We start from the raw sequence: 15,937 nt of genomic DNA, 5'->3' as shown, positions 1-15,937 counted from the left end.
GTAGAATGGCGGTACTATGAGCAATGCAGAGTGTCAGGGTGTTAGGGAGACTGCAGAGGCAGCCAGGTATTCAGTGAGTATGTGATACATGAGCCCACCAACATCATGTTTGGCCTCAGAAGGAAGACTAGGGCTGAAAATAGAAACACTCCATGCGCAAACAATAAAAAGCAGCACTCTTGTTGAAATTAACTGAGATGTATGATTAAAACTCTTTGGGAGAGAATAGGAAAAAGAAGAAGGGAAAACTGTGTGTGGAATGTAGATACTTACAAAGGATAATCCGTGTGAATTTGCAAAAGCGTTCAAAGAAGGAGAACACTCAGAAAACCATAAAGCAAAGGTGAGAAAGAAGAAAGTCTTAAAGGATGCTAGGAAAAACCATGCTCTACGCCAGCGCAGAAGACAGATTTGCTTTGTTGGCATCTTCAGTACAGGAAATGTCAGCTGTTGTTTTGTTCTGTTTTGTTTCTAACAAGAGATAGAGTCAACGAAGACTGGAGGAGCAAGAAAAGGAGCGACTGGTGGGAGATCCTTCGGGAAGAGGAAGAGGGGGAGAGAGGCACAGGAGGGGTGGGGTCATCACTACCTCAGAAGCGAAGGATCAGCACAAAGACAGGAGGAGAGGAAGGGGGAGTTGTTGGGTCCCAAGGTGGACGGTCTCAGAAGTGGGAGTGTTAGGGGACATACAGGAGCCAACAGGAGAGCAGGAGGAGCTGGTGACAGAAGAGGAGGAACATCACTGCCAAGCAGAGAGTGTGTGTGTGTGTGAGGGGGGTGATGGCAAAAACGGTTACCAAAGTGTGCTGCTGAGTCAAACTGAAATCAAGTGATTTACTGAAAGCCCCGCCCCTTGTGCAGTCAAAGCAAATCAATGTGGCATAATCCGGATTTGGTACAGTTAGTGGTTTTTCCCAACAGCATCCAAATAATGCTTTTTCTAAAGAGCAAAAATAGAAGGTTATCCAAAATTAGGTATTTCCCAAAGAAGCGAAGTGGAGAGTTGCTCAGCACAAGGATGGCTGAACGTTAAGGTACCATCAATCTGAGTGACTAACCGAGTCAGGGTTAAGGAGGATTATAGAGTACTGGAGGGGTGGGGCTGGGGGACACAAGAAAAGACCAAAGAACCAGGGGTGACAGTGAAAAATCAATAAACAACATCCCGAAAAGGGTAAGAGAATCTGCTAGGAAAGATGTGGGTGTACCAAGTCTCACACTGGAGATGTCCACAGAGAAGGCATCTCTAGGCTGAAACTCGTAACTTCAATGTCAATCGCGTCTTGAATTTGCACAATCCGTGCAGCCAAGCATTTGGTAAACACACGAGTGTGCGTGCTAACACACGAGTGTGCGTGCTAACAGTGCTACTGAGAAGTGAGTAACTTTGAAAGAAATAGTTGAATTCAGTACCTGTTATGATATACTACGGCTGTATAGGCTTCCTTTGAAAATTCTGAACAGCTAGATTTACCAAAGATTACCTGTAACAAATAACAGCATGTTGAAACTTTGTTGTAATAAATGCTGGATGTTTCATTTCTATGTAAGAACTTGTCTGATTTAATAACTATTTGAGAACAAAGGGCAAAATTAGCCCAATGAAGAACAATGTGCCTACAGGCCCTTATTAATAAGCTCAATTACTTAACTTTTCAGCGACAGACCCAACTGACATTCAAACACATTCGAAAAAATTTCTATCCATTATACTTATAGCTATTGGACAACAAGGTACATTTAATGACAGTGTAAAATTCACTTGAAAATCAGATGTGGCATATAACTTAGAATGTATATGAGAAACATGAGCCTTGAATGAACCATATCGACTTAACAAATCGATATTCACTCCAATAAAACAGCAGTCATTCTGTAAGCCGAATAGAAATCATTTGCAAACGGTATTTATTTCAGGTGAGACTCTACCTTTGCCCCGAGTATCCCTGTAAAGCTATTCTAGTGGGGGTAAGTTCCAGTCCTATATTCTTACATGGATGTTTAAAAACAAAATGAAACAAAAATCCATCACGTTGAAAAAAATAAAATAAAACAACTACGACGTGTGGAGATTTAGATATTCAGTCCAATACATTTGCCTCAAATTCTCACAGCAACACCTTGACTCGCTAGGGGGACCTGCTGGAGAAACGGCTGGGTGATGGTGCGGGCATGGCGGAGATTTTGATGGGAAGCGGGCTGGCTTGATGCCAGCTCCTACCTGTGTGAGGTAGCAGTTGTTTTATCTAACCAGAGCTTGCAGCTTACGTCTGCCCCAGCCACCTCTATGGGTGAATGGACAGCTAAACAGGCGTGGGTCACTCCATCAGCAAAGCCGGTGAAACAATCCAAGTTTTATTCTTTTTTTTTTTTTTTTTGCTTTTTGGGTCACACCCGGCGATGCACAGGGGTTACTCCTGGTTCTACACTCAGGTATTACTCCTGGCGGTGCTCAGGGGACCATATGGGATGCTGGGATTCGAACCCGGGTTGGCTGCGTGCAAGGCAAGAGCCCTACCCGCTGTGCTATCGCTCCAGCCCCCAAGTTTTATTCTTAAGGGCATGGTTAGTTGGGACCATCCTTACACAAAAATGATTAGTGTTAAAAAAAAATCAAAAATTTTAATTTTAATTCTGATTAAATTAAATTAAAATTTATTAATTGCTTATTAATAAATAAAAATTTTAATTAAAAATTTTTAATTGATTAAATTAAAAGAACATAATTACAGGCATTTGAGTTTCCTTTTCCACATTTCAATCCAGTCCTAGTAAGTTAAGGGTGTGGAATAATTATGTGAAAATATATCTAATTTCATCGACACATGTCTAATTTCATCCATCCGCTCATAACACAAAGTTCTGATTCAAAACTCCCAGTGCCAGGATTGTGAGTGACAATTTATGGTTTGCTGACCAATTCTATGATCACCTGATTACGTGACTACAGAATTACCCCCGACCTCTCTGAGCAGATCTTATTTTAAAATATACACATTAGCCCACACTGTATTGCATAAATCCTTCCAAACCGGTCACGGACATAGACACAGAACATGACTAATCAAGACATGACAGGAATGCAGGCCCATGCTTCCCCTCCCCCCAAAGCTGTGACCTCTCCCCCCAGCAGCTCATTAACTCTCCAGGCCCCGAAAGCTTTAGAGGGTGGAAAGTGTTTTTAATCCGTCCTCGTGGCGTCAGTGACGTGCCTCACCCCGGTAGGAGCTGGGCATCACGGCGGGGCGGAGACATGATCCCTGCCCTCGAGGAGCTCACAGTCTAGTGGGCAAGGGGAAGAAACCAACGTCGGACCGGGCAGCGGGTCCCCTAAAAAGTGGAGAGAAGGACTGTGCTGGCATCCCCAGGCAGGCGCTCCACACGCCAACGGGGGCGGGGGCGGAGTCCGCAGGGAGTGGCAGCGGAGGCCGCAGGTGGGATTCGATAGATGCTAAGACAGGGGAGAGTTTGTTGGGCAGACAGTCAAGGCAGGCGTCACTGACCACCTGTCATAAGCTGGGGTTCACGAGGGCAAGTCACAGAGAGGGTGAGGGGACGCCACCTTCCCGTGCTTCAGGACCTTCTCACCAATTGTGAGGCGACAGTCGGTTCCTTGGCAGGACGGAGGAGCTGACAAGGACCTTGAAACACTAATTCCGAACCTCAAAAATAAACTCCATAAAAAAATATATATATACATATATATATATATCGGTTTTTGGTCATACTGGCGATGCACAGGGGTTCCTCCTGGCTCTGCACTCAGGAATTATTTCTGGCGGTGCTCGGGGGACCATATGGGATGCTGGGAATCGAACCTGGGTAGGCCGAGTGCATGCTATGGCTCCAGCCCCAACTCCATAAAATATTTACTCGACGTGCATCACATGCACAGAGGTGAGAGGGCAGCCCGAGGGGGAGAACAGGGAGACGAGCAGTCTGGGCGGGCTGTTTCCAAAGTCTCTACCCGCTGATGAATCCCAGGCCAGGTGAGGCGGGAAATCGGCTGCTTCCCAGTTAAGAAACGGGAGGGACTGGCGCTGGCCGACGGCAGACGGGGAGGCAGACAAGGGCCTATTTTTAGCTTATTTTCCTTTCGCTCCAGTTCTGGGAGGGCAAACATGGCTGGCCTCGTGCCTGACAGCTGCTCCGCAGTTCCTAGCCGCAGTCCAGTGTCTAGGGTGGGGTGGGAGAAAACGACTCCGTGGGTGATGCACGAGTCCTGCTGGGAGGACAGGCACTGTCCCTGGCACCGCATGGTCCCTTGAGCACCGAGGCAGAAGTGGCGTCTGAGCACTGCCAGGTGTGGCTCCCAGCAAAACATAAAATAAATAAATAACCTGGAGCAAAGGAACTTGTGTTTATTAGGGTCCCGCCACCGCTAACTAACTGCCAAGGGAGGAGAAGCGCCGAGCACTGTAGAGGTGGCTCCCAGCAAATAAATGAATAAATAAGCCAGTGTAAAGGAGCTTGTGTTTACTGGGGTCCCACCACCCCGCCGACTAACTGTCGGGCAGTCAGGAACGGCCCCAGCCTCACGCTCTGCGGACAGCTTCCTCACTGACCTCTGTTTGGGGACAGGCGCCAACAGGACCTGCCTTTCCGCTTCTCTCCCTCCATGCTCCGGCCCCAGGGCCATGAACAATCTCCTCGGCTCTGGCTCAGCCTGGCGCTAGCCCCCTTCAACTTTCCTGTTACATCCCGGAACGCTTGCAAGCGTTTCTCTCGCCCTCTGCACACCTCATCTCGGACTCCTCGGGTCAACCCCAAGAACCAGCGCAGACCTTGCTCCTCGGTCTTGGGTCCGAGACGGAATCCCTCAGGGAGATCTTATGCCAGCGATACCTGTCTGGATGCCCTGCCCCCAAATCAGACTCTAAATCGGGATAAGACACGGTCTGGGCACTGGGATTTTTCTTTACTTTAACTGGGGAAGGGTGGAGGGGAGCCACAGTCCGAGGTGCTCAGGGCTTTGGGGGCTTACTTCTGGCTGTGTGTCCAGGGATCATTCCTGGCAGTGCTGGGGGCGAGGTGGGGGGGGTCCGTGGATTAAAGCTGGGGTCTTAGCTGGGGCTGCTGGACTCCGGCTTTATCTCTGCGGCTCCTGGCATTCTTAGTTAAAAAAAATTTTTCTTTTTTTTTCATTTAATTTGGGGTTCTCACCAGCGGTGTTTGTAAGTTCAGAGGCAAACAGGGGATATATGCCCAGGCCGTGCAGGCTTCACGGTCCAGCTCCCAGTACTGGAGCTCGGGGGGCCTAACTTAGGGCCTCGAACAGGTAAGGCAGGCACATCGCCCTGGCCCCTGGGGGATAGCTTTCCTTTTCTTTCTTTTCTTTTTTTTTTTTTTTTTAGTTTAATATGTAGCCAAGGTAGAAATCAGTATTGAACATGGATGGGGAAATGATGTATATTAAGATCACCTGTGCAGCGTTCCCAACGGACACTGCCAACTCCTATGCCATTCCGCCACTTTTCCACCACGCTTTCATCCCGAGGGCACTGTGAACCCAAACCACAGCCAGCCACAGCGGAGAAAGGTGACCTGCGCCTCACGGGTACACCCACATTAGTGGTTTTGAGGGGAGCACCTGTCCGGCACCTGTCGTGGCCATGTTACAGTATTAACACGGATGCTGACTAGTCATTGGTCAACACCACTGCAGGGGAAGGATGGAAGAACGGTTTTTCAACCACTTTATGCCTGGGACGAACACCAACAGGGGACAAGGATCACCGCCTGACACGCTGCTATTCTGATCCTTTTTACCATCTTATCGTGTTTTTTATTTGCCTTATATTTTCTGCATCGCAAGTCTGACTCATCTTGGTATCTCTGGGAGAGCCTGGCATATGCTAAGTTCTCAATCAAAAAAAAAAAAAGATTGCATTTTTTTTTTAAATGAAATTCTGAAAAATCCACTGCTATCTGCAAGATAGCAATGCAGTTAGAAATTTCGTTTTCAAAATCATGGGTATTTCTAGTTTAGTGCTGCCAACCAAGTGGAACCAAAGAATGTCTACAGGAGAGATAAAGAACAGGAGGAACAAAGGACATTTCTTACCGGCATAGCATTACTCGGGTCCTCCCCATACATAAACTGGACCTTCACGGTTATATTTCTGGCAGAACCTTGGCGATTGGCAAAATTAAGACTTTGCGGGTAGATGTAGAGAAGATTTCTGTGAAAGCAACAGCAGACATGGCAATGAACTCATTTATAATACTCAATAATGAAAAAACAAAAATTAGAGAGAAACAAAAATACTTAGAATTTGCTAGCCAACGTGCCAAACATTTTTACACACAGTATTTAATTGATTCTCGAGCAATTACATTAAGCAAATGTACCCCATTTCTTAATTAATAAGGCCCAGAGGATTTCAATGATTTGACACACAACCAAGTTAAGTAGCAGAACTGAACTCAGAACACAGAAGCGCTAAGCTTCAAAACGCAAGCTCTTGCTTCTTCAACACACTTCGGGGCAATACGGATTAAAACAATTCAGACGTTAAAAAGCAGGGGCTGGGGCGACAGTACCACAAGTAGGGTGTTTTCCTTGCATGAGGCCGACCTGGGTTTGATCCCCAGCATCCCATATGGTCTCCAAGTGTGATTCCCGAGGGCAGAGCCAGGAGTAACCCCCGAGCAGAGCTGGGTGTGCCCCTTCACCCCGTCCCCCCAAAAGAAGTTAAAAAACAGTTCCGATATTATATCTCGGACTATCCTCCAAGCAAATAGCAGAGGATACATGCACACAAGTCGCTTTCATATAAGCAGGGGCTGGGTCCCAGGCGCTGGGATACTGCACATTAGTACCCGTGGCAGACCATCACACGTCCCGTGAAACAGCGACCACCACCAGACGGGCACGGGTGGCTGCACTCCTCTGACGTCACGTCCTGCTCGTGATCTAGCATCTCACCCCACACAGTGATCCCTGCTGCCAACAGAGAGGACAGGAGTAAAGACATCTGGGGGGAGCGAGGGAGGGGGAGGGAGAGGGAGAGAAAGAGAAAGAGAGAGAGAGAGAGAGAGAGAGAGAGAGAGAGAGAGAGAGAGAGAGAGAGAGAGAGAGAGAGAGAGAGAGAGAGAACCTTTGTTGCTTGGGAATGTTATGAATTGTTTAAATATTACTAACAGGATCACTTTCATTTACGTCATGGTGTTTTCCCATCATTATATGACCTGCTCTTAGAAGTTTTAAAATTGCTTTTTCTAATTTTTATAGCTCCTGATCTAAAGCCTCCTTTTTGCTTTTTTAGAATATGGTCTCGGTTATAGCACTCCTTTGTTTTATTATGCTCATCTGAAATTTATTTTGAGAAAGCAGTGAATTACGAACTTGGTCCCTGCGAGGAAGAGAGGGCTCTCTCCCGTCCCCTTGCCCTAAGCGTGTGCAGTGGCACGGGAGCCCCTCGGAGTGAAACTGGGCGGCCACAGGCTGCTCGGGGGCCCAAGGGCTGAGAGCGGAGACACAGCCCTGGGCTGACCCACGCCACTGTCACCCAGAGGCTCCGTGCGAAATGGATGAAGCAGGTTCCAGAGGAAGTTGGAGATCCAGAAACGTGTGAGGAGAAACTGAGAAAGTGGAAGTCAGAGAGCCAGGAGCGAGGATGGGGAAGACGCTTGTCTGTTTGTTTGGTCTTGGCTTTCCCCGACCCCCCCCCCCCACCGCTTTTTGGGTCACACTCGACGACGCTCAGGGATTACTACTGGCTCTGCACTCAGGCATTACTCCTGGCAGTGCTCGGGGGACCATGTGGGATGCTGGGAATTGAACCCAGGGCGTGCAAGGCAAACGCCCTCCCCACTGTGCTATCGCTCCAGCCCCTTGGTCTTGCTTTTAACATGTTTATGTCTGCGGTTGCTTTTGGTTTGGGGCCCCATCCCGTGGGACGGGAGGCTGCTCCAGGTCGGGGCCCAGGGGTCACTCGTGGTGGTGCCCTGGGGGCCGTGTGGTGTTGGGGATTAAACCCTCGGGCCCCACCGGCCAGCATGAGCTGCAGCTCTCTGACCTCTCCTGCCTGGCCTGAGGCTGTGACATGCCGTCTGGTTTCACCCTGATGAAAAGGATCCAGATGCAACGGGCCGCCGCGTGTGCTAGAGTTTCGGGGAGCAGATGCCCAAGAATGGTGGGAGACGAGGGGGCCCAGAGCTGAAGCACGGGCCTTCGTGGTTTTGGTGAGCATTTACTTAGTAGAGAAATGAAAGATGAAGGGCTTCCTTCACAGACTCACGGTCTAGGGTGCTTTTTCGGTTTGGGGTTGTTTTCATTTTCTGTTTTGGGGCCACACTTGGCCATGTCCAAAGGTTATTTCTGGCTCTGTGCTCAGGAGTGACCCTGACAGTGCTCAGGGGACCACAAGTGGTACCTGAGATTCGAACCTGGGTCACAGTTCTAACAGCCGCATGCAAGGCTGCCTCACCTGGACTCCCTCCGGGGACATTACTTAACCGTTCCATTTACAACTCAGAAACAAACAACCTGTCTAACAAAAGTCTACAATGCCTTGTTTGTTCATTTATTATATTATTATTATTATTATCATCATCATCATCATTATTATTAGGTTTTGGTGTTACACCTGGTGATGTTCAAGGGTTACTCCTGGCTCTGCACTCAGGTATTACTCCTGGTGGTGCTTGGAGGACCACATAGGATGCCGGGGATCGAACCCAGGTTGGCCCCGTGCAAGGCCTTACCCACTGTGCTACCACTCCGGCCCTCACTTATTTGAATCTTTCCAACAGGGCGAGGGCTTTATCCAGCAAGTTGAATGTTGTATCCCCAGTACCAAAAACAGTGTCTCATCTTTACGGAATGAATAGTGAAGGATGAACACAAGTATTTAGTCATTTAACACTTTCCTGAGTTAAATTCCAGGAAAAAAAAAAAAGGGAATTGGCTGCATATTACTTATATTGCCACGTGTCACTTCAACTGTGGGCAACGAACTTGAGACAGGACCTGTCTCTGGAGGTGGAAGGCGTACAACATGAGTCCAGATTCCTTTCCATTTGATGGTCTTCTCAGGAGTCAAGCTGCCAAGAAACCAAGGACAGCTTTGCCTCGGGTTTCAATGAACCTCTCAGAGGAATTTCAAATCCACAGAGAATAAGCAGGTCAAGTTCAAGTGTTGAGATACCTAACCAGTCATTCAGAATGAATTCTTTTTTTTAAATGTATTTTCGGGACACACCGTGGCAGTAGTCAGGGCTAACTCCTGGCGAGGCACTCAGGGACACTCCTGCTGGGCTCGGGGGACGATGCGTGATGCTGGGGATCAAAGGTGGGTTGGACGCATGCAAGGCAAGCAGCCTGCCCGCTGTACTAGAACTCTGGCACTTATTTCCCCCGCTTTAGCTTTTGGGGCAGAATTAGTGATGCTCACTCCTGGCTCTGAGCTCAGGAATCACTCTTGGCAGCGCTCGGGGCACCATATAGGATGCTGGGAACTGAACCCAGGTCAGCCACAAGCAAGGTTAGCGCCCTACTGACTCTACTAGGACTAAATTTTTTTTTAATATACTTTTTTCTTTTTGAAAATTTTATTTTCATAAAAGTTGTTCACAATACTTTATCACGGTCAATATTTTATTTTATTTTTTTTTATATCACTAGGTATGAAAATACATGTTGTATATAAATGTAAATGAACAAAAATGAAAGCATAAATGTAAACTTACTATCTTTAACAATAGTTATGCAATGTAGAATTACAATCTAATTTAGATGGCCTAATATGCTAACACTTTGGTTTATTTTCCTTAAGGTAGTTTGCTTTTGCCTTCATTTATTTTTTTTTTATTAAATTTATTTATTTTTAATTAGAGAATCACCGTGAGGGTACAGTTACAGATTTATACACTTTTGTGCTCATACTTCCCTCATACCAAGTTTGGGAACCCATCCCTCCACCAGTGCCCATTCTCCACCACCCGTAAACCCAGTGTCCCTCCCACCCTCCCCAATCCCATCTCCCCCCCACCCCACCCTGCCACTGTGGCAAGGCATTCCCTTCTGTTTTCTCTCTCTAATTAGCTGTTGTGGTTTGCAATAAAGGTGTTGAGTGGCCGCTGTGCTCAGTCTCTAGCCCTCATTCAGCCCGCAACTCCCTTCCCCCACATGGCCTTTGACTACAATGTAGTTGGTGATCGCTTCTCTGAGTTGACCTTTCCCCGGAACGTGAGGCCAGCCTCGAAGCCATGGAGTCAACCTCCTGGTACTTATTTCTACAGTTCTTGGGTGTTAGTCTCCCACTCTGTTATTCTATATACCATAGATGAGTGCAATCTTTTTATGTCTGTCTCTCTCTTTCTGACTCATTTCACTCAGCATGAAACTTTTCATGCCCATCCACTTGACTACAAAATTCTTGACCTCCTTTTTTCTAACAGCTGCATAGTATTCCATTGTATAGATGTTATCACGGTCAATATTTTAACACTAATTCCACCACCACTACACCTTCCCACCACCATTATTTCACATTTTCCCACCACCACCCAAGTTTGCCCCAAAGACAGATCCTAAATAATTTATTTTGTATTGCTTGTTATGAATAATCCACTAAGAATGATCCAAACTTTCCTTAGAGGAAAGTGTGTGAAAATTGTTGTATGTCACCTTGAAGCCAGTAAGCCCTTGCATAAGAGATTACTAACATGTTGTTACAAGTTGAGGCTTATGTGCTAATATGTGTGTGTATGTGTGTGTGTGTGTGTGTGTGTGTATTTATCAAGATCAGTTGCATCTATTTACACTTCATCAAATGTGGTGCGATACTCCTGGTACATCAGTGGTGTAGACTACGAGATGTTGCTCCAGGAATTCTAAAATATTAAACCTGGTGATAGAGCTGGAGTTAAACTTTTAACTGGATGGTGACTTTGGGGTCTGGAGGCATCTCTGCAGCTTGTTGTTCTCTCCTGAGACTTATTTGTGAGTTGTTGGATCATGGCCATTAATCCGCTAACATGGCGCCAGAGGCAGTTCGTGGGTGTGACCACCAGGCTCCTAGAAGAACAGGGAGATGGGAGGAGGTACCCATTCCCAACTTCGTGGAAGCCTGAAGATCTGGTCACAAATCCCGCATAGCTAGGCTCTTCAGCAGATTCATTCTCCTCCTGGCACTAAGTTTTTAATTCATCCCTGGTGACAGAGCAACCTCTCGGGGAAGAAGGTGCCAATGCAGCAAGATGCCCTACTGTCTTATTTTAAGAAATCTTGGCACTCACCCCAACCTTCAGCCACGGACACCCCCATGCAGTCAGCAGTCACCCGGAGACAAGACCCTCCACCAACAAGAGATCTGGCCTCGGAGGAGAGATCAGATGGCGGCAGGCAGTGCTTAGCCACCGAGCCTTGATGCTTCAAGTATCTTCTTTTCCTCCTTCTTGCTGCTCCAACGGCCAGGGCGCGTGCGCAGCTGGCCAGGAACGGTGTTCTCACTAGGTTTGCAGACCTGGCCACAGTGTTGGTTTGTGGTGCCAGGGACCCCAGTGGCAAATGCCACCAGACTCGGTGCACATGGAGGGTGCCGGGGGTGGAATTCGCCGCCTCACGCTTGCAAGGCGGGTGCAGTGGAGACTGACTGAGCATTCCTTGAGCCCCGGAAGCAAGGTCCGTCCTGCTTTGTTGGAAATCTTATTTTAGGCACTTCTGCAAACCTGTCAATGCAGGGTTTCGTGCCCAAGACATGCCAACACCACGACCTCCACCGGTGTCCTCTTCCCTCCACCACTATCCAGGTGGCCCCATGCCCAGGGGAATCCTGAAGGCTGTACACTGTTTTTATACCAACGTCACTGCACACTGCGTCTACACCACACTGCATAACACACTGCTCAACACAACAGGCTCTAGCACGGTATAAATGTTTTGGGGTTGTTTTTTTATATATATAGGCTGGGAAACAAAAATGCATGTGACTCACTTTATTGATGGATTTTTCGTTTGTTTTTTGGACCACCCCCAGTGGGGTCCAGCACTGGCTCTGCCTGTGTGCTCAGGGATCACTCTTGGCGGTGCTTGCGGGACCATACTGGGTGCCAGGGATTGAACCCAGGTCAGTCACTTACAAGGCAAATGCTCAACTTTCTCTCTGGGCCAGTGATCCACTTTTCTGCCACAGTCTTTACTGTGTGGGCATGAAACTGAGCCCAGGATCTTGTACATGGCAAGATCTAATCTGTGCATGTGTGTGGGAGGGGGTTGGGGATAGGGAGATACGCTGAGCTCACCAGCCAGGGAACCGGGCAGGAGAGACCCCCATAATGTTAACAAGTAAAATCAGAACCTTTATTTTTTTCTATGAGTTCCTAAAATGTTTCCACAGTAAGTTCTTTCAGCACAATTTTATTTCTATTTTTATTTCAATTTAATTTTTAAAAACTGCTTATGAGAGGGGCTGGAGCAATAGCACAGCGGGTAGGGCGTTTGCCTTGCACGCGGCCGACCCGGGTTCGATTCCCAGCATCCCATATGGTCTCCCGAGCACTGCCAGGAATAATTCCTGAGTGCGTGAAGCAGGAGTAACCCCTGTGCATCTCCGGGTGTGACCCAAAATGCAAAAACAAACAAACAAACAAACTGCTTATGAGGATTCGTAACATTCAATATTCCAACCCCAACCCCACCACCATTGCACCTTCCCACCACCATTTTTTCCAGTTTTTCCCACCACCATTCAAGCCTGCCTCAAGAACAGGCTCTGAATAATTCATTTTATACTGCTCGCTAGGAATGATTCTTTCAGCACAATTTTAACATTTATTAACCGTGGCTAAGAAATGTAAAGAAAGAAAACAGACTGGGGGAATAATTCAGGGGGGGAAGGTGCTTTCCTTGCTTTCCTTTCTGGGTCAATCCCGAGCACCCCATACGGCTCCCTGAGCACCGCCGGGAGTGGTGCTCTGAGCACTGCAGGGTGTGGACCACCCGCCACCCCCACATGAAACAGCAAAACAAAACGGAAAGCTGATGCTTTCCTCTGCTGACCGGCACCATCCAGCAGACAAGGCGGGGTGACGGGGAGCAGCTGTGTGTCTGCCGTCACCGTAAGGTACGCAGGTAATGAAACACAAACCACACCTGCAAGCGCCTTATAAAAACAGACCCTAAACGCCCAGCATGCTCAGACTGATCACCCACTGAGACAAACTTTCTGATGTCCCGCTCCATTGGACTGGAGCGACAGCACAGCGGGGAGGGCGTCCGCCTTGCACGCAACAGACCCAGGTTGGATTCCTCCGTCACTCTCGGAGAGCCGGCAAGCTACCGAGGGTTTCCCGACCACACGGCAGAGCCTGGCAGCGCCTGTCAAGCTACCCATGGCATATTCGATATGCCAAAAACAGTAACAACAAGTCTCACAACGGAGACCTTACTGGTGCCCGCTCGAGTAAATCGATGAACAACGGGACAACAGTGCTACAGTGCTACTCCTACATGATGCAGACATAAAGTCATGTCACTTGTGTGTGTGTGTGTGTGTGTGTGTGTGTGTGTGTGTGTGTGTGTGATTTCACATTTTTAAACTCGCACTGCATTTCCTCTGGACGGCGCTGTCTGGGACAAAGAGAAAAAGGGAAACCGGCAAGTGAGTGCTCCGACTTTCTGCTCTCCCGGGGCTGAGACCCACATTTGTACTGAGAAGCGGGTTTTTCTCGGCTATGTTCAGACTGCTGCTACCAGACACACTAATTCAAAATCAGATGCTCACAGTGCAAAGAAACAAGAAGGGGGAATTATGCTCAAAGGGATCATGGCCTCGTATTTCACCTGGAAGCCACCCCTCCGTGCGGTTGCACAAGCGGGGAAGGGTCAGGGACTTTGCCCCGCCGGAATCTAAACACAGCTCCTGACTGTCCTTCGATGTCACGCAGGTCAGCAGTTCCATATGCTAGTTCTCATGGCACCTTCAGAGGAGGATCTGATTTTGCTTCAATATTTAAAGATTTTATAAACATGCCTGCTTTCGTTGGGCGGAGGATTCAAGCTCCCGTGTACACACCGTGTGTACAGGGGCAGGCGGCTTCAAAGGTGGCTGTGAAAGGGTCTCAACGACTCTGATTCAGTTCCCCGTGCTGGCACTCACTCGAAGTGTGTGATTAAGCCAATTATTTAACCCAATTTAACTGCATTCAATAACAGCCAAACTACTACAAGAAAGGGGGGGGGGAGGGAAAGGATCCAGATATTCCTCCCTGGAGACAACAGTCTATAAACCAACAATAATCACCTGTAGTGTGTCACTGTTCCATGTGAGCAGTTCTATAAATTGTGTCAAAACTGAGAGCATTTCGGGGCTGGAGCGATAGCACAGTGGGTAGGGCGTTTGCCTTGCATGCGGTCGACCAGGGTTTGAATCCCAGCATTCCATATGGTCCCCTGAGCACCGCCAGGAGTAATTCCTGAGTGCAGAGCCAGGAATGACCCCTGTGCCTTGCCGGGTGTGACCCAAAAAGCAAAAAAAAAAAAAAAAAAAAAGAACTGAGAGCACTTCTAGCACAGTAACTAAACCAAGAGGAAATTTCACAGTCTTTCTTTTCTTACTTCCATGTACTGGAATGAGCTACTTTTCAAATTCTCTTAAAAAATATAATATATATAGATATATATTTCACCTTGGATATACATATATCACTGTCATCCCGTTACTCATCGATTTGCTCGAGCGGGCACCAGTAACGTCTCTATTGTGAGACTTGTTACTATTTTTGGCATATCGAATAGAGCATGGGTAGCTTGCCAGGCTCTGCCATGCGAACGGGATACTCTTGGTAGCTTGCTGGGCTCTCCGAGAGGGATGGAGGAATCAAACCCGGGTCGATATATATTTCAAAATGGGACAAACATCCACAACATGCAGATTTTCTGTTTTGGAAACTCCCATTTACAATTCTCTTATTCTCTAATCCATTCGATAAAAATTTATTGCTTCTCTAACATGTCAGGCAGTGTACTAAAATGCTACCAAGAAAACAATTTAAACACAGAAATGAGGGGGGGGGGGAAAACACCCAGACATGGATCTTGCAGAAAGTAGTTTATGGTACAACAGATGAGAAGTTGACCTGTCTCAAGTCCAGCCCCAGTAGAGAGCAGATGAAACAGCAGGGTCAATAGTTTTAAGCCAGGAAAGCAGACAGTTTGGTTAGGAGAAGTTTCGAAATATGCCCTTCGTGACCAGCGATCACACCACTAAACGGTCACACTGGAAGGAGGGAAAAAGTTCAGGCATCTTCTCAGCCCAGCAGATACTTTTACATTCCCACATGTTCGAATGGTCAGGACAAGATGGCATTAATGAATAAGGACTTTTTTGGTTATTCTCCCCTATTAATATAATATTTCTCTTTTTTATTTACTTGTATTCTTTATGTTATAAGCAGATTTGTGTAATATTAAACGGTTAAGAAGAAACACACACGGTCTAGTCAAAAAGACATAGTTTCTTGTCTTTATCATGGATCAAAACTCAGAATAACTAGTTTCTAGGAAAATTACCAAATATATTATTATCTTACCAAGCGATTAGATCATATTAACTAATTAAGTATGAGCATGGACATTAAGGTATCAAGAACTTCTAATTGCAAAGATTAGTATATGATGTTATGTGGGATTTACCTACACATCAGGTGCTTTGATATTCTTTGGAGCTGGGACTCAAACCTAGGTCTTAAACATAGAAAGGACACTGTCAACTGCTAAGTTATATTTCTAGTCCCAAATACTAAGTTTTACACATTACTTTAACATAGGTATTATCTTCACTAGACAGAAGCAAAAGAGAGGTAGGGGAAAGTAAGTAATTTGTCTGCAGGTCACCGAGCTAAAGAATCACTGAGGCAGAATTCTAATTCACACAGTCCTGCTCCAGAATCCGGCTCTGAACTCCTCTGGCCTTTGACCTCGCCTGTTCTA

At 47.1% G+C, this 15,937-nt stretch overlaps 1 protein-coding gene across 7 annotated transcripts in view; it reads right to left on the bottom strand.

Annotated features, from left to right (window-relative positions):
- DOCK7 (dedicator of cytokinesis 7) overlaps window positions 1-15,937 on the bottom strand; it is a 187,989-nt gene that overhangs the window by 85,563 nt on the left and 86,489 nt on the right. For 6 of the 7 annotated variants that reach the window (XM_055137873.1, XM_055137874.1, XM_055137875.1 and 3 more), the window contains exons 15-16: window positions 6,065-6,182; window positions 1,414-1,484 (exon numbers count right to left, since the gene is read on the bottom strand). In XM_055137873.1, the coding sequence (XP_054993848.1) occupies window positions 1,414-1,484; window positions 6,065-6,182 (189 nt within the window). The remainder of the gene's footprint in view (window positions 1-1,413; window positions 1,485-6,064; window positions 6,183-15,937) is intronic. The other variant, XM_055137880.1, reaches the window with a different exon arrangement.

This window comes from Sorex araneus, chromosome 5 (assembly GCF_027595985.1).
Source record: "Sorex araneus isolate mSorAra2 chromosome 5, mSorAra2.pri, whole genome shotgun sequence".
Lineage (NCBI taxonomy): Eukaryota > Metazoa > Chordata > Mammalia > Eulipotyphla > Soricidae > Sorex > Sorex araneus.
Note: the sequence above shows the minus strand (reverse complement) of the source record. Positions and strands in the feature narration are given on the sequence as shown.